The sequence below is a fragment of the Podarcis erhardii genome (assembly GCF_964252035.2).
Source record: "Podarcis erhardii genome assembly, chromosome: 15".
NCBI lineage: Eukaryota > Metazoa > Chordata > Lepidosauria > Squamata > Lacertidae > Podarcis > Podarcis erhardii.
Window position 1 is genome coordinate 14,674,739 of NC_138505.1, and position 22,244 is coordinate 14,696,982.

A 22,244-nucleotide genomic window follows, 5' to 3' on the forward strand; every position below is an offset into this window, starting at 1 on the left:
AAAGGAATGTGGCCCCCTGTCTGGAAAAAAGCTCCCCACCTGAGTTAGAGAGCAAGAGAAGGGGCTGGAGGAAGATAGAGAAGAACTGAGAGGGTTCGGGCTGCTCCTGCGAGTCTCTCTCTGCTAAGTAGCAGGGGCAGGATTCCGGCTGGGGGTCTTTCTCCGTCTGTCTGGTCTCCCTGCCTGCCTTCCTCCCGCTCTCCGCGCGGCTGGAGGTTTCCTTCTTCCTCCTCCTCCTCTTATTCTTCCCCGACTCCGGTTCCCTCCTGGCAGGGGCTCAGATCGGCGCCTTAGAAGGGCAAAGGCGGGGAGTGGGACGCCCGCTCCGTCTGCGGCTCCTCCCCATCCCACCCTGGCTGGGAAAAAGGGGAAAGGAAGGGGAATGGGGGGCCCCCGGGCTGTCAGAGCGCTGGACGGCAGCGGCGCGGCAGGGCAGGGCGATGCTCCGGCGAAGAGGAGGACGAGGACGGCCCAGGCCGCGACTGCTGCTGCTGCTGGTGCTGCTGCTTGTGGCTTGGCGGCTTCCCGGCGCCGGGGCGCAAGAGGCGCAGGCCGCCTGCGGCCCCGACGGCTGCTACGCCGTCTACTTCCAGCGCCGCAGCTTCCTGGACGCCTGGCGCGGGTGCCGGGAGCTGGGGGGCAACCTGGCCACGCTGAAGTACCCCGAGGAGGCGGCCCAGGTGGCCGAGCTGCTCCGCGATGTTCGAGGGGGCGGCGGCGGCCACGCGCAAGGCCCGCAGCGGCTCCTCTGGATCGGGCTGCAGCGCCAGCCGCGCCAGTGCTTCCCGCAACGGCCGCTGCGGGGCTTCACTTGGACGACGGGCGACCAAGACACGTCCTACACCAACTGGGCGCGCTCGCCTAGCAGCGGCGTCGGGGGACCCAGCTGTGCTGCGCCCCGGTGCGTGGTGCTGGGCGAGCTGGACCTGCAGTGGCTCGACGGCTCGTGCACCGTCCCAGTCGACGGCTACCTCTGCCGCTTCTCCTTCCAGGGGATGTGCGCGGGCCTGGCGGAAGAGGAGGAGGAGATGGAGGAGGAGGAGGAAGAAGGAGGAGGAGGTGGAGGAGCCTCGATGGTCGCCTACAGCACCCCGTTCGGCCCGGCCAGCGGCGCCCTTCGCTACGTCCCCTTCGGCACGGTGGCTGCCGTGACCTGCGGCCGGGCAGGGCCGGCGGTGTCGGTGCTGTGCATGCAGAAGGAGGACGGCAGCGTGGCCTGGTCCAAGGACGCGCCGCTGTGCCGGGAGGCCGTCTATCAGCACAGCTGGTGCGAGGGGGACAACGGTGGGTGCCAGCAGCTCTGCCTGGACGAGGGCTCGGGCTACTCCTGCGAGTGCCACGCCGGGTACTTCCTGCTCCCCGACGGACACTCCTGCGCCTCCCACACCCACCACGACGACGGCGCCGACGGAGACGCCTGCCGGGGCCGCCCGTGCCAGTTCGGCTGCGTGGCCGACGGGGAGGCGGCAGACGGGTACCGGTGCCAATGCCCCGCGGGATACGAGCTGGGCAGCGACGGGCACCTGTGCGAGGACCTGGACGAGTGCGCGGAGGCGCCTTGCGAGCACCAGTGCGAGAACACCGACGGCTCCTTCGTGTGCCGCTGCCACCTGGGCTTCAGCCCCTCGGAGGAGGAGCCCGGCCGCTGCGCCGACACCGACGAGTGCCAGATCCCCGGCGTGTGCCAGCAGATGTGCGTCAACTACGTCGGGGGCTTCGAGTGCTACTGCACCGAGGGCTACGACTTGGAGCCCGACGGAATCACCTGCAGCCCCGCGCCCCACCCACCCCCGATGGCCACCGCCCAGAGCTACCGCGGAGCCGGCTTCCTACACCACCTCGACGACGGGCTGGGTTTGGAGATGGAGGGCGAGCTCGAGGACGGCGTCGAGGAAGAGGATGACAGCGATCACAACCTGGCCCTTTCCGAGCACCTCTCCGTTTTCCAGGACGCCAGAGTCGCCTCTCCGTTCTTCCCCGCAGACCCCCGCCTGGTTCCCCGCATGCTGCCGGCCACGGAACCCCCAAACCCGAAGTCGACCGCGCCCCTTTTAGACGCCAGCCCCTCCTCCCGACGTTCTCGCATGCCCCCCAACTCCACCCCCACCGCTGCTTGGGGCCTCCCCACTGCCTCCCGATCCCCGTTCCCCGTAACGGACGCCCCCCGAGACACCCCGAGTCCCCCTTCGCTGCTGGCGGATCCCACATCCCCGACGGCCCCGCTTGCTCCGACGATCGCTCCGCCTCCCCTCCACCGCCCTCCCGTCTCGGTTGATTCGCCTGGTGAGGAGGAGGGTCCCGCGGTGGTCGGGGGAGTCCGAGCAGCACCCCCCACTTCTGCTCCCCCCGCCACTCCAACCCCCGACGGGGCGCCCGGGCGGCAGCGGAGGGATGACCGGTGGCTGCTGGTGGCGCTGCTGGTGCCCATCTGCGTCTTCGTGGTCATCATGCTGGCACTGGGCATCGTCTACTGCACCCGCTGCGGTGCCCAGGCCAAGAGCCGCAGCGTCACCCAGTGCTACCGGTGGGTGATCAGCTCCGCGGGCAAAGGGGCTCCCCCGACGGCCTCCAGGCCCGGCCAGCCGGCCACGTGCAGAACCAGCGTCTGAGCCCTGGGCCGGCCAGCTGCGCTGTGCCCCCCCCCCACGCCTGGCTGGCACAGAACACTCCGCTGCTCACAGCTGGCAGGAAAGCTGGATCCTCAGAAAACCAAGACCACATGTGGTCAGTTATATCTGACCACAACCAGGAAACGACAGAGGCCTCTTACTTGGCTTGGAGCAACGTAGGAACCCGATCATTGGTCCATCTGGTTCAGTATTGTCTACACGGACTGGCAGCAGCTCTCCTGGGTTTTAGATGGGGGATAATTCCGGGCCTGCCTGGAGATGCCACTACGGATTGAGCCTGGAACTTCCTGAAATGTGGGGCAGATGTTCTGTCCCTGAACTACTGGGAAGAGAGCCCAGGGACCCAGGCCAGGCCAGCTGGAAGGCTGCTGTGGCAAAGAGACTCTTGACACTGGACCAGAGCTGTCCCTCCCTGGCTGGGACACAAGAGACGCCATACAATGCTGGGAACGTCTGAACCAGGAACTTTAAGAACAGGGGTCCCTCCAGATCAGCACTGGGCGGGCAGCGCCTCTCCAGGGTTTCACGCAGGATCCCCCCTCCCCCTCCTCCAGGGGCACAGTTGGGCAATCTTATAGACTGAAGTTGGGGGTCTTATGGGGATGGGGGAGACGCCTTCGGCAGATGGAGAGGCGTGCGACTTCAAAACGTAACCAGTCCTGTTGCATTTGCGCTCTCTGCCGGGGAGGCTCGCCCTTCCCCAACACCGTGGGGGGTGGGGTGGGGGGTGCAGAGTTCTGTCTGATCTGCCACACAGAGCACACCCTGCTAGTTGGGGACGCACTGTCACCTCAGGACAGGGGTGCCGACTTGAATAACATATTGGGGGGGGCAGGTAAGCCTTGCCCCACGATCACAAGACGAGGCACGCACGCACCATTTGAATGGCAACACTCAGCAACTTTAGGGGAGCCCAGCCCACTCAGATATTTTATTGGGGTGGGGAGAAGGGACCTCGGGCCCCTAGGAATGGGCTCCTTTGCCTCAGGATGCCAAGGACCCCTTTAATGCCCCTGGAGTGCACACAAGCTAGGAAAAGGGGTATCTAGCTGGGGGAGGCTGGGCCCACACCAATGCCTCCCCCCCTCCACGCCACCCACTTGTCCATCTGGTCAGAGGGGCCGGAGGAAGGAGGGACACTCTTGGGCTGAAGCCTCTGGGTCACAAGAACCCCCCTCATTGCAGGCAAAAAAACTCCAGCCCTTCTTGAGTTGGGCACTGGGGGCTTGTGGGGTGTGGGATAAGGAAAAGGCCCACGCTGGGATGGGACCCCAATTCATGATTTGCACCCGCCCCCTTTGCAAAAGAAGTGTATTCCAGACCCACGCAGTGGAGGGGGGAGGCAGATTCAGAAAGCGCACTCCAAGGAGGAGGAGAGATTTTTCCCTTTGGCCCAGGTGCCAGCAGGGCGCGCGCGCGTCTTGTTGCAAAGAGGCGAGGTGTGGGGTGGAGGGTGGGGAGAAGGGAGGAAGGAAGGATGGAGGGGCCGAGGTGGGCTGGGGGTTGGAAACGCAGATCTCTGCATGCCAGGAAAGGGTCTGCACTAATCGTGACTGCTGATGTACTTTTCCTTTGTGGGGGAATTGTCCCCCCTTGGTTATTTTTTCTTTTTCATTTTTTTTCGTTCCTTCCTCTTTTCTTTCTTTCTTCAGTGTGTCCAATAAAAGGGCTGGCGCCTCCACCTGGCTGGAATGAGAGGAGAGTCTTATGAGAACAGTTGGTGGTGGTGGTGTGGGCGGGGAGGAAACGGGGTGGGGGGGTAAGAAAGAGAGAGAGAGTGGCTGAGAGGATCCCATATTTATAGCGCTCAGGGCAGAATTAGGTTAAGGTGACCAGATTCAGAGCAGGGAGAGTCCTCCTAGGTTAGTGGGGGGCTGCAATGGTTAGGGGGTGGCAACAGTGACCCCTTTTAGAGTCCTGGGCCGGCTGGTAGCCATTAGTGGGACATGAGGACTAGTTGGCTGAAGAGTAGTAATATGCCAAGTGGAAGGGAGATCAGGAGATCTGGGTGCTGGTTCTTTTCTGGAAAGCAAGTGGATTCTGGTCTGTTAAGAGGAGGGAGGGGAAGGTGAGATTAGTGACCAGGGGCACCTCATCAAGTCTGGAATTATTATTATTATTATTATTAAATCCCTATACCGCCCTCCGCCCGAAAATTACAAGGCGGTTTACAATATAAATATGCAAAAATACATGCAGTAGTAAATGGAGCTTAAGGGAGATAAAGGGATATGGTCCATGCATTCTAATGCTATATATACTATATTGACAAGGGGGGTTGGGAACCCATGGAGGAGAGAGGGACAATAACTAGTGGGCTGCTTCTTTTTTTTTGCAGAGTGGGGCCAGTGGGATCAGGCTCCAGGGGAGAAACAGCAGAGGAGAGAGAGGGCTGTGCCTCTCTTCCAGACCCCATAATTTCAAAATTAAAGATCTGGTTTTCCAGAAACATCGACCACAACTGACACAGCGACCTCCCAGGATCTTTCCCATGGCTTGCCCTGTTGATAGCCCCTAGTTTTGGAGAAAGGGGGGGGGGGAGGAGTCTGGATGGTAACTTGGACCGCATCCCATCCCCCGGAGGTCTTCATCCCATATTCACACACACCCCTTTTCTGAAGTATTAGCAGCCCAATTAAGATGGAAGTCAGGGGAAATGGCGACAGGCTGCAAATAGGGAACAGTGGACTTGGTGAGAGTCTGTCTAAGCTTTGCACATTTGAGGAGAGGTAGTCACTGTGCTAGTGTAAAGGGACCACACAGAAAACTGGCTTTCATGGTTTGCTACTTGCTGTGACTTCCAGGCCCAGAGAAGCCATCCTAGAAATCAAACCCAGTAAGATGTGACCCCCCCTTTTTTTTTTTTGCAAAAACACATCAGATGTGTCTGTTTATGTAGCTAGCTGGAGGTGAATGGAATACACTGCTCATACCTAGAGGCTTTCTGCCCTTTATGATCCTTTAGCTGCTTGCAGAACTGAGCTTGGTGTTCATCACAGTTTCTGGGGCAAAAATTAGGTTCACCCCCTAGACTGTGGGTGCTGAGGGCGTGAGAGTAGCTTTTAGCAAGCCAGAGAAACTGAGATCACAGCAGATGAAGAAGCCCACCCCTCTCTTCCTATTCCCAGCCCACCCCCAGCAGGATTGCTATAACACACACACACACACACACACACACACACACACACACACACTCTCCTGCATGAGTCAGGCTAACCAAGTCTGGCTGTAGTTTGCATGGATGGGTGTGGTGGCAATGCAACACTTGGCCTAATTTTTGGGTGGGGGGGCTCGGTGGCTGTGGGGCACCCAACAAACTCTGGAACATGCTAACCCTTTGTGACGCTTAGAGAGGGAGATCTAAGAACTTGTTCAGCAGGAAACAATTCCTGGACCTTAAGGAAACTGAGGAGATGGGGGGGGGGATCTGTGAGGTTGTAAGGAATGTGTGCTATTAGGGGGGCGCAGATCATGCCCCTCCAAGCCCCGCCAGTTAACTCATTCCTTCCCATCCCTCCTCTTCATTGTCAGAACGCCAATATTTTTTGGAGTGTGCAAGTGTCGGGTGCCTGGGGACACTTAGCTCTCCTGCTCTGTTATTTCTCTCCCCCCACAAAACCCGCAAATATCTCCCCTTAAACCAAGCATGCTACAGAACCCCCCCTCCCCCTAAAAGAAATAAGAAGAAGACCCAAGACTCTCCCAGGCAAATTCAACATGAGTTAAAGCTGATGATGTGTGGCTAGAATGAGGAGGCCCAGTTCCTGCAGTTCCTGCAATTTCTTGGGGGTGGTGTGGTGTGGAGGCACTTGGCAGGAATGTGCTTGCCTTGCACATGGTGCAGAGGGGGTTAATATCAGCCTTAGGGTGGAATGTGAGCTTTCTGGAGACTTTTAATAAGGAACAGATGGGGCAGCGGCTGTACACTGGAAGGGATGGGCTGCCCCCTCCCCACACAGGCCCCGTCCCAGTGCCCCCATCACCCTTCAGACCTTATAGGGGTGCCATGGGTCCCTCTCCCCCTCTGTGGCTACAGCATCTGCACCACAGGCAGAAATTCATCCAGTAGAGCTTCCTATCTCTATGGACAGAGGCTGCAGTTGCATCCAGGGCCTGCTTGCAGGGATCCCAGAATGGACTTCTGGTTGGCCACTGTGAGAAGAGGATGCTGGACTGGACGGGACCCTTCTGGTCTGATACTGCAGGACTTTCATTCCCCACCCCCATTGTCATACTTTATTGGGGAGACACACACTGCACCAGTTAAATTTATGCCTGCTGTTGCAGCAGCTGTTAAAAGGCATGGGAACCTTGATTTCAAACGGGCATGAAAGTGTTTCTAGAGTTATTTGGGGGAGTAAGAGGTTTGGAAGTCTGGATTTGTTCTTCCCACGGGCACCTGGGAAATTCAGCTTCCCATAACGGGCGTCTGGCCACATGGGCATAGCTGGAGGGGGGCAGCTGCCCCCCCAATCAATAAAAATACATAGCAAACTGAGGCTCCCCCCCCAACAAAAATCTTGGCTATGCCCATGTCTGGCCAGCCAATGTGAGAACAGTGGAGTAGATGGGCCTTTTCCCTTTTTTTGTTGTAAATTTTTTTATTTGATTTAAAAATATATATATAAACATATAGCAAAATCAATTAAGAATCCATTAAATGAGATTACTCTGAATCTTGAGACTTCACCCTATCCCCTCCATGGTTCCTAAAAACAATGTTTACAACTACATATCAGTTCATACCCAAATTTTCCATCAGTCTAAATTGTCCATAAGTTTTGTTACTTTACAAGTGTGGTTAAAATCTTGCTAATGCTTTCATCTGTCCACAGTTATGGATGGGCCTTTTTCCTGATCCAGCAGTCAAGCTCTTCTTAGCTTCTCATGAATTAATGACTAAGTGGAAGTCGAGGAAGGGCACTCTTTGCATGCTCAGGATCACTGTTGACATTACCTCACATGTTCTGAAACTGAGCCCTGAAATAGAGAAGGGTGTGGAAAAGGGGTTACAAGTGCATTCCTTTTGCACCCTCCCTTCAGTCCCTTTCACTGATTACATTTAAAGGCAACTCCCCATTTACCCAGGGAAATCACGTATATTGGGAACACCACTGGAAAAGCCTGCAAACACCCTCCAAACCTCTGGAAACCTTTGAAAAAGCCTTTAAAAAAACTCCAAAACTCCACCAAACTTTGACCATGCCCCTTGTGGGATGGGTTTTAATGGGTAGGAGAAGAGATATCAATTGCAAATTGACCCTCCATGTGTGTGGCTTAAAGAGAGTTTCAAAATCCCATCCTTGTCAGCAAAATTTAAAAGCGTAGGAATAAAGTTGTGGTGTCTTCTTTTGAGCAAGTCCAGTCAAATGAAGTAAGCTGGCTTTCCCCTTCTTACCCCGCTTTACAAAGAATCGGGCAACAACCTGGGGAGCAAGTTTAAAAATAAAAAAATTACCTTACTTTGTAATCCTGCATTGGTTGACAGCAATGGCAGCAGTAAAAACTATGCAGGCAAAATACTTCTATTTGTAGTGTAACCAGCTTCAGGCATGTGTCTAAAGCTGTAGCAAGCAGAGGTTATGTTCAAATCCAATACAGGTTCAAAGGAAGAGAAAGAGAAAATATGACATTGGGGAAACGACATCACACATAGTCCTCTCTACCAACTGCGTTTCTATGGTCTGAGTATCTACCTATCAGCCATACTGCTCTGTGGACTTGTTCCCTTCTCATGCTAACTAGCAAGAATATGCATTTATTAGTTTTGGCTGCTCATCTCCCACACCCCTTGCTTCCCTGGATGGAGAACAGTGTCAAAACAAGCCTACTATGCAAAAGGTAAAAGTTATATCCACTGCCCTGCCCAACACTGGCATGTGTGCCCCTGAAAGTAATGTGGTTCTTGGGCTGGAAAATCTTCGCCACCCCTAGTCTACTCCATTCTCTGGGCAGCTGCTCATCAGAATCTCTCCCCTCACCTGCCAGCTGGCCCATTTTACCTGGATATTTCAGGGCTTGCACTTGGGGCCTTCTCAATGCAAAGTACAGTGGTACCTCGGGTTACAGACGCTTCAGGTTACAGACTCCGTTAACCCAGAAATAGTACCTCGGGTTAAGAACTTTGTTTCAGGATGAGAACAGAAATCGTGCTCCATTAGCTAAAGTGGTACCTCAGGTTAAGAACAGTTTCAGGTTAAGAACAGAACTCCGGAACGAATTAAGTTCTTAACCCGAGGTACCACTGTACATCTTCTTCCAGTGAGCTATTATTCCTCCCCTGGGAGCACATATACCAGTAGCAAGTGCAGCATAGCTATGCTTTCTGATGCACAAGTTTGCTGCCAGCCCCCGCCTCCTTGGGGCAGCTGCCAGGGCCCAAACACCCTACCAGCACCCACCATCAGCTCCAACATTTATCCTTCCCACCTGTACCTGTTCTCAGCAGCTGGATATCAGAAACCACCCACCATTTTAGCGATGCTGCCCCAGGGCATTGTGGGTCATTAAAATGGCAGATGTCCCACAGTAAGCCAACTCTGGGACTTCTCTCGCCTGTTGCCCACAGCCAGAGATTTGTTGTCCCAGGGTATTGTCCACTTGGAAGGGTACTAGTTTAATTCTTTGGCTGAGGGCCTTGGCATGTCCACCTCTTATCATTCGCCAGCCAGCCTGTGTTTGGTGAGAGCCTGGGTACATCTGCTAATTTTACTGGTGTGTTTTCCAGGCCAGTTTAGCACCAGTTTAGTTGAGCCTTTAAAAAAACCAACAACACCACAAGCTCTTGCTCAAGTGACTCCCAGGTTTAATATGTAGCCAGCTCTGGTGCCCTCTTTTCAATACCAAGCCCTCAAATAGCAAGAAATTAATTAATGACTGGTTTTTGTGGAGGAAGCATGTGGAGAGAGCAAAGCACGTCCTGCAAGTTTCTGAAAGAATCCGGATGGCTGGCTGTTTTCTACCTGACACTGGCGGTCTGGAGTTCAAATTCTGTCCATTCCCTTCCCCTTCCAAGCTACTGGTCGCCAAAAAGGCTAGAACAGTGTGAATAAATGGGAGGTTCATGAGGACATAAGGAGAGCCCGGTGGCTCGGGCCAGTGGCCCCACTCGTCCAGCATCCTGGTGGCCAGAGTAAAAGAGTGCCTCTGAGCATGTGCAGAGGTCTGCCAACCCCAGCGACCTCCCCTGAGAGGAAGACAAAGAAGGCTGCCGAGGCTCACTCCCACGTGTTTATTTATTCTGAAACTGCAGCTGAACCTTCCTTTGGTCTCCTCCAACCCCCTGCCCCAAATTTGGGGAGGGGAATCCATCGCTCAGGGAAACACAACACCCTCCCCCCCCCCAATTTCCTGCAACGGGAGAGTGTGCGTTGAAGACCCTGGGCGGGCGTCCTTGTTAACGGGCTTTGCGCTCGAGCGGCGCTTGGGTGGGAAAATCAGCCATCCGGCCCACACACAGACACTTGCCGAGGGACGGAGCCAGGAAATGGGGTGGGTGGGCGAGGCCTGGGAACTAGGACGCCAGGGTTCCCTTTTAGGGACTGCGAGCAGCAGCAGCAGCAGCGCCTTGTGGTTAGAGACGAAGGTAGGTCAAAAGAGGTGACGCTATAAACCCTGCTGCACACAAGATGCGGGAAAGGGATAAGGAGGGTTAAGCTGGTTTGTAGGATTGCCATATCCCTCCCTCCATCTTCCCATAGTTCGGGCATCTTTCGTGGCTTTAACATTGGCAGAAATTCAACAGGTGCAGCTCCCATCCCATATTGGAAGTGAAGTAGAACCAGCACACTTGATGAATTTCTAAATAAATACAGACGTTCCAAATATGACACCCCCTGTAATTATTGCATGGTAGGGATGTGCTGAAAGTCTGAGTCTGCCCCCCCCACTTTAGTATATTTATATCCCAATTTTTTTGCAGGGAGGTGGAGGTGATGTATATGATTTTCTCTCCCCCCCCTCCCTATTTTACTCTCCCAACAACCCTATGAGGAAGACCAGGCTGAGAGAGTGCCTGGCACACTGATCACCCAAGGAAGCCTTTTGGAGAAGTATGGATTTCACCCCAGGCCTCTGACAGCCCCAGTCCAACACGGTAACCAATTACAGCACACTGCTGGCACTCCAGAGCGGCTACCTGACCAGCATTGGGCCTGCTCCTCTGCCTTTAGCTGAGGCTCTCGTTGGAGAAGTTAGCTGGGGACTTTCTACTGCTTGTTGTGCCCAATCAAAACAGCAGAGGAGCGGGGGCTAGATGGGCAGTTGGCAACCCTGTTTCTCAGCCACTGCTGCATGCACATGTGTGTGGGGGGGAGGTGCATAGTGGTTAGAGCGCTGTGTGGCAAAGCTATTCCTCCATCTCTAGGTAGGCATCTCAGAGGCGGAGAATCTGCTTGGCAAGCAAGCAGAACGCCAGGGATCCGCGAGGGACTCCTGTCTGAAACAACAGAGAGTCACTGCTGCCGGTCAGTGCAGACAGTATTGAGCCAGATGGACCCAAGAGGCTGACTCAGTATAAGGCATCTTCCTCCAGTCCTCCGTTTCCAGGCAGGGTGGAGGCCGCCGGCCGCCCTTGCTGCTCGCTGGCTGTTCCTCCTGGCCAGGGTTGCTGTGAGGTCAGGAGGAACGCTCAGTCCTTTCTGCTGCAGACGGCCGTGTTGCTGTTAGTGACCAGGGTGGCCCCCACCCAAATGGTGAGCCGGGGCGGGGCGGGGGGTGCTGAATCCAGCCCACAAGATGGTCTGCTTTGTCTCATGTATTTCTCCTAAACCTCTCTCCCACAGTTCAGCTTCTTCTTCAAACTTTTTTTAAAAAAATAAATCCCAGTTTTGTCATTTCAGCCTTCCTGAGAATAAATGGAGGCTGGAAGCGCTGGATTAGGAAGGAGCAGCTCCCACCACTAGGCACCGCTCCCTCCTGCAAGGCCCAAGTTCTGTTGAATGCCAACCAGAAGCTTAATCCCTTGCATTTATATATGCCCCACTTCTCCAAGTTGCTTGGGGGGGGGCACTTCTTATCCTCAAAACTACCCTACATGGCAGGTTAGGCTGAAGGATGGCGAATTTAAGGTTTGCAGAGCTGAAGGCAAGCCATGTTGGCTGTGTGTGGATTTGAACCCGATACCCCTTGGTCCTAATCTAAACGCTGTGGGGCTTGTAAGCCTGAACCCTTCAGACTTCAAGCATATGTGTGGAACTGGTTCTGGTGAGACTGTGATGGTGGGCACAGAAGGCACTCTGTACATTCTCAGAGATACTGCTTCCTATTTAACAGGGCTTCACTTTATATTGAACCTGTCATAAACAGCTGATTTGGAGCATGGAAAGGTTGCCTCAGTACCTCCATCATGCTTTACTTACAGGTAGGTGGAATCCCCGGTGTCCCTGTAGTCCCTGAGTACCAGAACCAAACTCTTCCAATGGAGACTACCAGAGGACAGTGAGATGCCAAAGGCAGGCTCTCACCAGACCAAGAGTAGGCTGGCAGCTCTTGCCTCGTTCAGTGTGGGGCTTGCATGGGAGTAGAGAGCTTTCCAGTGGCTCAGACTATACGCTTTCCATTCTGCTGCTCTTAACAGCACCCCAAAATTGCCCCTGATGAGGACTCCTCACCTCACCTCACTCCAGAGCTGTCTCTATAGCCATACCCCCCACAAGCCTCCTTTTCCCTGGGAAACATGGCATCAGGCCTGGGAAAGGTGGCTGTGTTTAGTCCAGAGGTTCCCCATCAGTGCACTGAACAATAATTTAGGAAGGGGTCTGCCAATTCATACACGCCCCCCCCCCATTAGATATCTCAACGGGGAGGAAAATGGGAAGGACCGCTGAAGTTAGTCTTTATATATATATATATATATATATATATATATATATATATAAAATTTTTTATTAATTTCCAAATAAAAAATACATAACACATCACATTTCAACTCTGACAAATTTTTCACTTTTGGACTTCCTTCAGCCTCTCTGATAATCATCCAAATTTAATTTTTAAATACACATTTCTTAAATTCACTATTGCCTTTCAATATACCCTTTGAAACCTGTTTTTCTTTTTTGCAATATTTCTTTGACTTTTACAGAGCTTCTTTAAATGCCACTAACGTTATTTCTCTATCACTTATGCCTTCCCACTGAAGTTAGTCTTATCCCTCCCCCACAAACTTCTATGCCTCTCACTATTGCAGGACAGGCATAAATTCAACAGGTGAAGGTGGCACACCCATCTCTGTGTGCGACAGCTCAGGGCTGGGGGCAGTTGCATGTCTGCCTGTCTTGACAGGAGCCAGGATGAGTCCCTTAGCTGCCCCCCCACCCCACATCCCAAAGGGAGTAGGGTACAGCAGTTAGAGTGAAAATGCTTCAAGCCAGGGCATTTCATGGTTAAAAGCGGGGGCTGTGGGCCTTTCTCCCTGAGAACTCCTGGGTCCCAACAGGCGATGACTTGAGATATCAAACACATGGAAAGGGCTCATCATTCAATTCCCTGTTTTCTGGCAGAGATGGTGGCACTTAATTGTTTTAGAGCAGAGGGAGGTGGAAGATGATCTTTTTCTTTTCTTTTGCTGCCCCCTATTTTAAAGAGGGAAGTGTGGGGCTTTGCACGGGGGGGGGGGGGGGAGGGGCTGGCAGTCAGGACTCCTGGGTTCTTTCCAGCCTTTGTCCTGCAAAAGCCATTTCCCCACTTGGCTCTGCCCCAGGCTGAGAGGGTGGGAGAGACATCATCGTGCGCCACAGGGGTTGGGGTTGGGTGTGGGACACTGAGTTCCTTCTCTCCTTCTCTGGGGGGTGGAAGCCCCCCCCAATCCAGACAGCTATCTCGGCCCCTGCTGCTGCATATGGAACCCTAGACCAGCCCCATAAGAATGGGGAGGGGGTGTTTGCAGGGGGAAAGGAGAGGCGTGTGTGTGTGTGTGTGTGTGTCTTGGACTGGAGGGTATTTTTTCAGAGGGGAGTGAATCTTTACTTTTCAAGGGTGGGGACTGTGTGTCAAGGAATCACCCCCCCCCCTGTTCTTAGTTTGCAAGAGCTGCTGGGGCTGAAATTTCAGAAGCCCTCTGTCTGGCCTGGCTGTGATGATGACCCAGCTGCAAAGGAAGAACACCCTCTGTCCATGCTCAAGGATGCTGTCTTTCCCAAGCAATTTGCAAAGAAAATGCCCATGTTTCCCTGCTATTGCATGCAGGTTCAAGAGCTGAGCTCTGGGAACTCAGGGAAGGCTATCGGACCTCACTCACCCAACCTGGCAAGATGCTACCATATTTAATAGCGGCACAGAGCAGCAGAAAAGAAATATTACAGGTTTTACTTTCCCCAAAGTGTGGAGCTGAATTGACTGGAGAGGGAGGGCAGCTTCTTCTCTTGAATTTCTGCCTGTCCTGCAGGTGTTAAAGGGGGTGGGGGAGAGAGAAAGGTGGCAATTGTAGAGGCCTGGCAGACTCTTATTTCAGGAAAATCCTAACCCAGATGCAAAGTAAATAGAGCCAAAAGGGTTGACTCCATGTTAGGGTTAAGCCCCAAAATGCATGGATGCCTCTTTCTGCCTCCATCCCACCCTGGTTCTCATCACTGAATTTCTCCACCTCTTGCCTTTTGAGTCTTGGATTGATTCTCTGCCAGAGATGTCCACAGACCCAGATTGCATCCCTCCCAACATGACCACCAGCTAGAGAAGCTCCAGCCCTTTCAAGCATCAGCAAGGCAGCCCCACCCCATGTGAAAAGGGTACCTGACGCATCATCATTCCCAGCATCATAGACTCTGCCGAGCCAAAAGCTGGGGCTGCAGTGTTGCTGGGGTCAGGGCGACAGACTGGGAAGGGAGACTGGACTCAGCTACAATTGGCAAAGAAAGAGCACTTTATATGCCTTGTTTATGCATTCTAACACTGCGACAAGAGATGGCGCTGTGGAGTTCAGTTTTTTGCTAACCTGATTTCCCATACAAAGTTTGCAACTCGTTTATCTGAAACGCTTCTTGGATGTGTCTAGATCCAGCCTGAGTTCTTCCCCACCCCCACCCCCACCAAAACAACAAGAAGAAGAACAACAACCCAGTCAAAGAGCAAAACAGTGCTGCTCTAAAATGATTGACATGACGTTTCTCCAGTGGAAACGTCCTTTGGAAAGTACTTAGCCACAGATTGCACTGCAGAATTGACCTTTGGAACCTCTTGCTTCAGGATGTTGGGGTCACCGCTGGCGGAATTGGGAGAGGAGCTGTACCTTTGTGATCATGCATGCTGCTCCTCCTGCAGAGTCCATCTCTAGCTCAGTATTGTCTACAAGGGCTGGAAGTTGCTCTCCAGGCCTCCTCAGGGGCCCTTTGCACCTCAAGTGTTTATGGCCGGCTGGGATTTGTCCCAGAACTCTGGTCACGCCTCTTGGGTCAGTCACAATCTCTTAACCTGACCCACCTCACAGGGATGTTGTGGGGGTGAAATGGGGAGCGAGGAAGAAGCATGTTCAGCTCCTTGAGTTCCTTGGAAGGAGGGTGGGATAAAAATGAAATAAACAAATCAATAAATCGTGGCAGCTTGACAAAGTGAAGTTGCAATCACAGGGATTGCAGCTGTGTCTCAGTTAAACCACACACACACACATGGAGGCTGCATATGCACCATACATTGAAAGGACATTTAAAGCATATACACAACCAAGAATCTTGGGAATGATAGTTTGGTAAGGGTGCTGGGAACTGTAGCAATGTATGCATACATTTAAAGCACACACAAACTTGGTTTTGTGTGTATGTGCATGCATGCATGTGTGTGCTTTAAATGTTTTTTAAATGTATGCTGTGCACACATGCACACACACAGGCACACAAACACACACAAGGAAGGGTGGGAAACCTGGGCAAAATGTGCATTATTTTGTCAGCTCTAAAGGGGTGGAGATCTGCAGGCTTTTGCAATCAGGGCTGGACCTCAAATGGATGCAAAGTGGAATTGGATGGGGACTGTATGATCTCATCCCATACACTTAGCAGATACAAGCAAGGAACAAACAGGAAAACACACAAGGCCTAAAGATGTGAATTGTGAATGAAGAACCACAGTTCTGTTCTCGCTGGCTCTCTGTGCAGAGAAAGAGGGGTGCATGTGGGGGGAGGCAGAGTGTCACGCAACCTGGGGTCCCAACAAGAGTGGGAAGGTACACTGCTAAGCCCAGATCCACGGAGCCAAAGATTTCATGACTCTTCTGGAAGGGCCCTGCGGGTATTCTCTAAGGGCTGGTCTACAGTAGAAGAATTTATTGAAGCTCAGAGCTGAAGTGCAGCTAATTTAACCGGCAGATGACTGGAAACAGCCTGAGTAACATCTGGGAAGCAGAGTTGGCATTGTCAAAAAATGTGCTGTCTGTGCACTCCGTTCAGGTTCTGCTGCTTCGAAGGAGAGGGAGCAATGTCACCAACTCCGGAAACTGATTTCAAAGCTGGGAATCATATGGTGCAACTGTCAAGGGCGGCTCGATCTCTGAGCAAGCACAGAGTGCAAATTCATAACAAAGAAGAGAGTGACCTCAAACATGTGCAGAGCTTTTATTCTGCACCATGGAGGAAACACAACTATGTTTCAGGAAATGAAGAGTAAAAAAGGGATGCTGGTCTGAGCCCCAAGCCCATCTCGTTAGCCGCTGAGCCAAATATCCATAATTATCCATAATTAACCGCCAAATATCCATGCTGAAACTTTAGGTAGAAAACTGAGCTGGAAACAGACAGTGGCATTAAGTAGGGCTTGGCTTGTGAACCTGTCAGGCTAACAACATTAGGCTCTTACACAAGAGCAGAGGGTTTCCTGAGCATGGGCAGAGTAGCTTTCCATCACTGGCCCTTACACCTGTGGAATCAGAGGGAAGAGTTTTCAGGATAGGGGAAATAGCATCTGGGTGTAATGATCTTTTCTTTCTTTCCCCACTTCCTTCAAACCCCTTTACAATCAAGGACCTTTCCTCCTTTATCAAGGATAGGGAGCCAGTGACCCTTAAGATGTCGTCTTCATCCACTTTGACCAGCAGCACCAATGGTCAGGGATCATGGTCAGAGTAATTAATTCAGTAACACCTGGGGGGCCACAGATTCCCCTTTCCTGTTCTATAATCACCGCGGCACTGTTTACCATGGGCACATTCATTTGTGTGGAGCAGAGTTCAAGAGTGGCAATTAAACATCTCTGTACTGAATTGTCATGGGTCAAAGTGGCAGGTGGGGGCTCTTGCATAGAATCATAACATTGCAGAGTTGGAAGAGACCCCAAGGCTCAACCCCCCTGCAATGTGTTGACTGTGAGTCTTTGGCCTGGTACCTTCCTGGGACGAAGGATTCCAGCAACAACTGGAAGGCCACAGGTACACTGGCTGTCAGCAGGGCTCCTAGGTTCCACCAAACAGGCTTACCTGGAGATGCCAGGGTTTGAGGCCAGGACTATTAGCATATAAATGGTTGGGCTTTAGCTATGGCCCACCCACAGCTCTTGGACAGGAATCCCGGGATGGCTTTATAGCTTAGATAAATTCACAACAGCTAATTTTCTTAATGGCCACTAGCCGTTACTGCCCTCCAGGTGTTTTGGGGCTACAACTCCCATCATTCTGTTTGTGGCTGATGGGACCTGGAGTCCAATGATGGGCCACAATTTCTCCATCCCTTCGTGATGACAGGAGCAAGCCCAGCAGTAAATCAGACCGTGCAAGTTGGAGTTAACTCTTTATTAGCAAAACAGGGGAGTCAGGCCTAATGAGTGCAGCAACCTGTTTCCACTAAGTCTTGCCCTCCAGGAAGCAGTTGCTGCGACTGAAGGTCGCTGCCTAAGTCTCCTCCTCTCTAGGGTTTTCCCCAAACAATCTGAGACTGTGCCTGCATGAAGCCAACTTCTCCTCCTCCCTCTTCATGCCTCTCCTGGTTCTGAGAGACCAGGGACAAGGGGAGCTTGTCATAGCAGGAGGGGAAAACACCCTCCTGATGTATCTCTGCCTCTTGGCCTCCCTCCTCTCCTGCTTCAGCTTCTGCCTCTGATTCTAGTCTTCTCTCTGCCACAGACTCTCCCTGCTCACTAAAACCTGGTGCCTCTTCAGCTTCCGACCCCCCCCCTCCTCTTCTCCCTCTGACCACTCATGCCCCCCCCCCGGGCTCTGAGCCTCCTTCCCTTGGAGGTTCCTCAGCTGATTCCTGCTGCCATTCCTCTGCATCCAACCAGTCCATGACAATACGCAGCATCCAGGACTGTGGCTTTGCTGTCCTGCTAGTTGGCTTTCCAAGGGCACCCGACTGGGGATGGGGATGGTGGTCTATATTGGCCTTTGGCCTCAGGTTCTTACAAGGGGAGACTGCTGGCAGGGCCTCTGCTTTTGTGGGTCAGGCTTGCGAGTGCAGCAGATCCCGGTCAAGGAGGGGGTGCCTGCGTGGGCCCATGCAGCCAGGGGCCCCTCATTCTGCACCGTGGGTGTGTGGGAAAGCCATGCGGAGCTTGTGATTAGAGCCAGGTGGATGTGGGTGAAGGGCAGGGCTTGTGCTTTCCCCCCACCGCCCCGCCCCCTGGGAGGTGAGTCAGCCCGGGAAGAATCTGGTGAGTTCATCCCTTCTGTCCCCGCAGCAGGAGCCCCACCCTGGGCCAGCTCTTTGTTCCAGAGGCCATGAGCCAAGATGACCCAGAGGAACAGCTGGGCCCGCTCTCTTTCCGCGGTGCTCGGGTCCAGCCTGCCTGGAGAACTTTCGGCGTGGCCAGGGTTACGAGCTGTCATTGACCTCAGTCTCTGTGTGCGCTGAGGACTCCCATGCACCTTCCCACCTCTGGCTTGGGAGGATTGCCCTGGCTGGCTCTAACCACTAGGGGCCCACTGCCTTTCTGGAACTGCACACAAGCTCACTTCCTGTGGAGCACTTGGAGAGGGCAAGCAGACAGACAGAAGCAGCGAGGGGAAATGGAGTTAGGAGGCCCCGGGGGGGGGGAGGCAGTGGGTCCCCTCCTGAAGATGGGGCTTTGGCGACGAGGAATTGGACCACCAGTTCCTCTAGCTCCATATCATCCTGGCAAAGGGGCGTAGCGCAGTGACAGGACGTCTGCTTTGCATGCAAAAGGTCTTGGGTTCAATCCTCAACATCTCCAATAAGGATGAGAGAGACCCGTGCCTGAAATCCTGGAGATTCTCTGCCAGTCTGTGTTGGCAATACTAAGCTAACCAATGATCTGATTAAGTCATGGGTAGGCAAACTAAGACCTGGGGGCCAGATCCGGCCAAATCGCCTGGATGGTCCAGGAATCAGCGTGTTTTTACATGAGTAGAATGTCTTCTTTTCTTTAAAATGCATCTCTGGGTTATTTGTGGGGCATAGGAATTTTTTCTTCCCCCCCCCCTTCAAAATATAGTCCAGTCCCCCACAAGGTTTGAGGGACAGTGGACCGGCTGACCTCTGGATTAAATATACGACATCATTTCTACATTCCCAGCTCTACACTAACTGGCAGAAGCTCCCTACAGATTTGGGATGGGGACATTCCCAGGTATGCCAAGGTTTGAACTGAAGTCCACTTGCATTGTAAGGCAGGTGCTCAGACATTGGGCTATGGCTCTTGTTTAAACAGAGGGACCTGAAGACAACAAAACGATGCTCGTTCTAGGAGAGTCTAGAAGGATAGAGTTGGAAGGGACCACAAACATCATCTAGTACAACCGCCTGCAATGCAGGAATCCTTGACCCTGAGGTTAGAAGTCTCCTGCTCTGCTGAATGAGCAGCAACGGCTGGGATGGGAATGGGGCAGGCAGACTGATTCATCCTCTTTTTTCACTGCTACCCCAGAAAGTCAGACCTCCAGACCAGCCTGTCCCCACTCCTGGCCATGCCACCTGAGGCCGATGGGAGATCCAGGGGGACACAGGTCCCTCTCCCTGTTCCTTGGCAAAGGCTGCCTCTTTCTCTCCCATGGCTGGTGCTGGAAGCCCAGCTGAGCTGCTCCCCAGTTCCCAGCCTCTTCCATCCCCGTCTCACTTCCTGTTCTCCCAGGGATAAGATGTCTGAAGGCTAAGGGAGGGCAGGCCAGGCCGGATCCTGCCTCCCTTGGGACCTCGTCCCCACGGCAGCTGTGGGGCACAGGGGCAGGGTGGTCAAAGGATGCCGCGGAAGTGAGGGCGGGGGGCGCAGCTGGGCCTCTGTGGCTGGAGCAGGGCGAGGGAGAGAAGGAAGATGTCCTCTCAGTTCTTGGTCTCCCACCCCCATGCTCAGCAGGGACCAAAGGAGACTTTTCTTTAAGGGGGGGGGGTGTCAAATGGAAAAACGATCCCTTGTCCTTTGTACTCACATGCTCTGCCTGCTTCCCTCCTCAGAGACCCAGCGTCTGAGCAGAGTGTTCGTTTTGCAGCGCACCTCTGGGTCGCAGCAGCGCCATGAGAGGGGGCTGCTTCGGTGCAAATCTCTGGCAGCGCAAAACATTGGGAGAGAGCCTGGCCACAACCTCCTATGTTGCAAAGGAGCTGCTGTGCTCTTCCTAGACCAGATGTGGCTTCGCTGGGACCCAAAGACAGGCTGTGTACACACCCTACATTTGAGGCACATGACGACCTTCCCTTCAACCCCCCCCCCCAATTTTCCTGGGAACTGTAGTTTATCCCCATTCCCAGCACCCTTAAACTACGGTTCCCAGGATTCTTTGGGGACAGACATGTGCCTTAAATGTACAGTATGCCTGCACCCAGTGGTGCGCGGCAGAGGAAGGTGCGCTCTGCAGAAGTGGGGGGAGAGGGGGAGAAGTGGGGGTGGACAGGTGCCCCCTCCCAATATTTTGTTCAAGTTGGTTGCTTAAGGTCACAACGTCTTCCACACTGTGGTGAGATGTATTGCATTTCTACTTAAACTTACACAATTATTTCTAAATCTGCAGCTATAAACCAACACGTGCAAATCATGCGCAAATTAACCCCTGTGCATTTTAGGCAAGTTTGCATCTTCTTTTGTCTTTTTCGGGGTCAGGAGTTCCTGGCAACGGCTCAGCAACCGAAATCCAGTACGTGTAGGCTCAAACTGGGCAGTCGTTATATCCCATAAAACCTGGGATTTGACCACACAATCTGTTCTGGGCCTCCTGGCCTCGGATTTCTGTGTACGTTAGATCCCTGTGCAGTTGCGACACCCACACAGAGAGATGATTGAGGGGCCCAGAGGCAGGGCAGGCCCTTGCAGTGGGTGGGTGGGTGACCGGCCGTGTTTGGGTCACCTGCAACATGCAGCTGCTCTCTTAGTCCGAACGAACCGGCTTTGCAATGCTAGACTCTGGGATACAGGACTGGGATGTGAGCATTTTCCTTTCCTTTCTTTGCATGGGCCCAGGGAAGTTTCCCGTGACCATGCTGGAGAGGACAGGGAAGAAAACCTGGAGGTGTTCCCGAATGATCTTGGCCAGGGATTCTTCCACTGTCTCTGTCCCTGGCCTGTCTGGCAGAGTCAGCATCTCCAAGGCCTCTTGGCTAATTCTCCCATACGCTCTTTCAATTTTCAGTTACCAGCCAAGAAAGGAAAGACCTGAGCAGGGAGCGAAAAAGTTCTGGTCGCCTCCCCTCAAAACAGATACTGTAGAGCTGGGAAAACTTCAGAAAAGGGGATCCAAAATTAACCGGGGGGGGGGGGGATTGGAGGGATTCCCCTGTGAAGGAAGGCTGCAGCATTGGGGACATTCTAGTTTCGAGAGAAAGACGAGTGAGAGGAGACATGATAGACGTTTTATAAAACGTGCATGGCAGGGAGAAAGCAGATAGAGAAAATATTTAGTCCCTCTCTAGTACCGTAACTCTAGAAACTGGGATGTGGGTGGCGCTGTGGTCTAAACCGCAGAGCCTAGGGCAGGGGTCAGGAACCTTTTTAAGCTGTGGGCTGGTCCACTGTCCCTCAGACCTTGGGGGGGGGCGGACTATATTTTGAAAAAATAATAATGAATGAATTCCTATGCCCCACAAATAACCCAGAGATGCATTTTAAATAAAAGCACACATTCTACTCATGTAAAAATACCAGGCAGGTCCCACAAATAACCCAGAGATGCATTTTAAATAGAAGGACACATTCTACTCATGTGAAAACATGCTGATTCTCGGACTGTCTGCGGGCTGGCTTTAGAAGGCGATTGGGCCGCATCCAGCCCCTGGGCCTTAGGTTGCCTACCCCTGAGCCTAGGACTTGCTGATCAGAAGGTTGGTGGTTCGAATCCCTGTGACAGGGTGAGCTCCCATTGCTCGGTCCCTGCTCCTGCCAACCTAGCAGTTTGAAAGCACGTCAAAGTGCAAGTAGATAAATAGGTACCACTCTGGCGGGAAGGTAAACGATGTTTCCGTGCGCTGCTCTGGTTCGCCAGAAGCGGCTTAGTCATGCTGGCCACATGACCTGGAAGCTGTCTGTGGACAAACGCCGGCTCCCTTGGCCTGTAAAGCGAGATGAGTGCCGCAATCCCAGAGTCATCCGCGACTAGACTTAACGGTCAGGGGTCCCTTTACCTTTTAGTAACTCTAGAACTGCAGGACGGCCATTGAAGCTGAATGTTGGAAGATTTGGGACAGACCGGGGGGGGGGGGGAGTAGTCCTTATTCACTCAGCGCATGTGGAACTCACTTCCACTGGAAGCAG

General features: G+C 53.2%; 1 protein-coding gene across 1 annotated transcript; it reads left to right on the top strand.

The window, feature by feature from the left end:
- Positions 1-299: 299 nt before the first annotated feature.
- Positions 300-4,322, top strand: CD248 (CD248 molecule). The gene has a single exon (XM_081842560.1). It carries the CDS (start codon positions 441-443, stop codon positions 2,607-2,609), a length of 2,169 nt encoding a protein of 722 aa, XP_081698686.1. The 5' UTR covers positions 300-440; the 3' UTR covers positions 2,610-4,322.
- The last annotated feature ends 17,922 nt before the right edge of the window (positions 4,323-22,244 follow it).

What these genes read in the sequence shown, in the direction of transcription:
- CD248 (XM_081842560.1), top strand. Translation starts at nt 441, where the DNA reads ATGCTCCGGCGAAGAGGAGGACGAGGACGGCCCAGGCCGCGACTGCTG.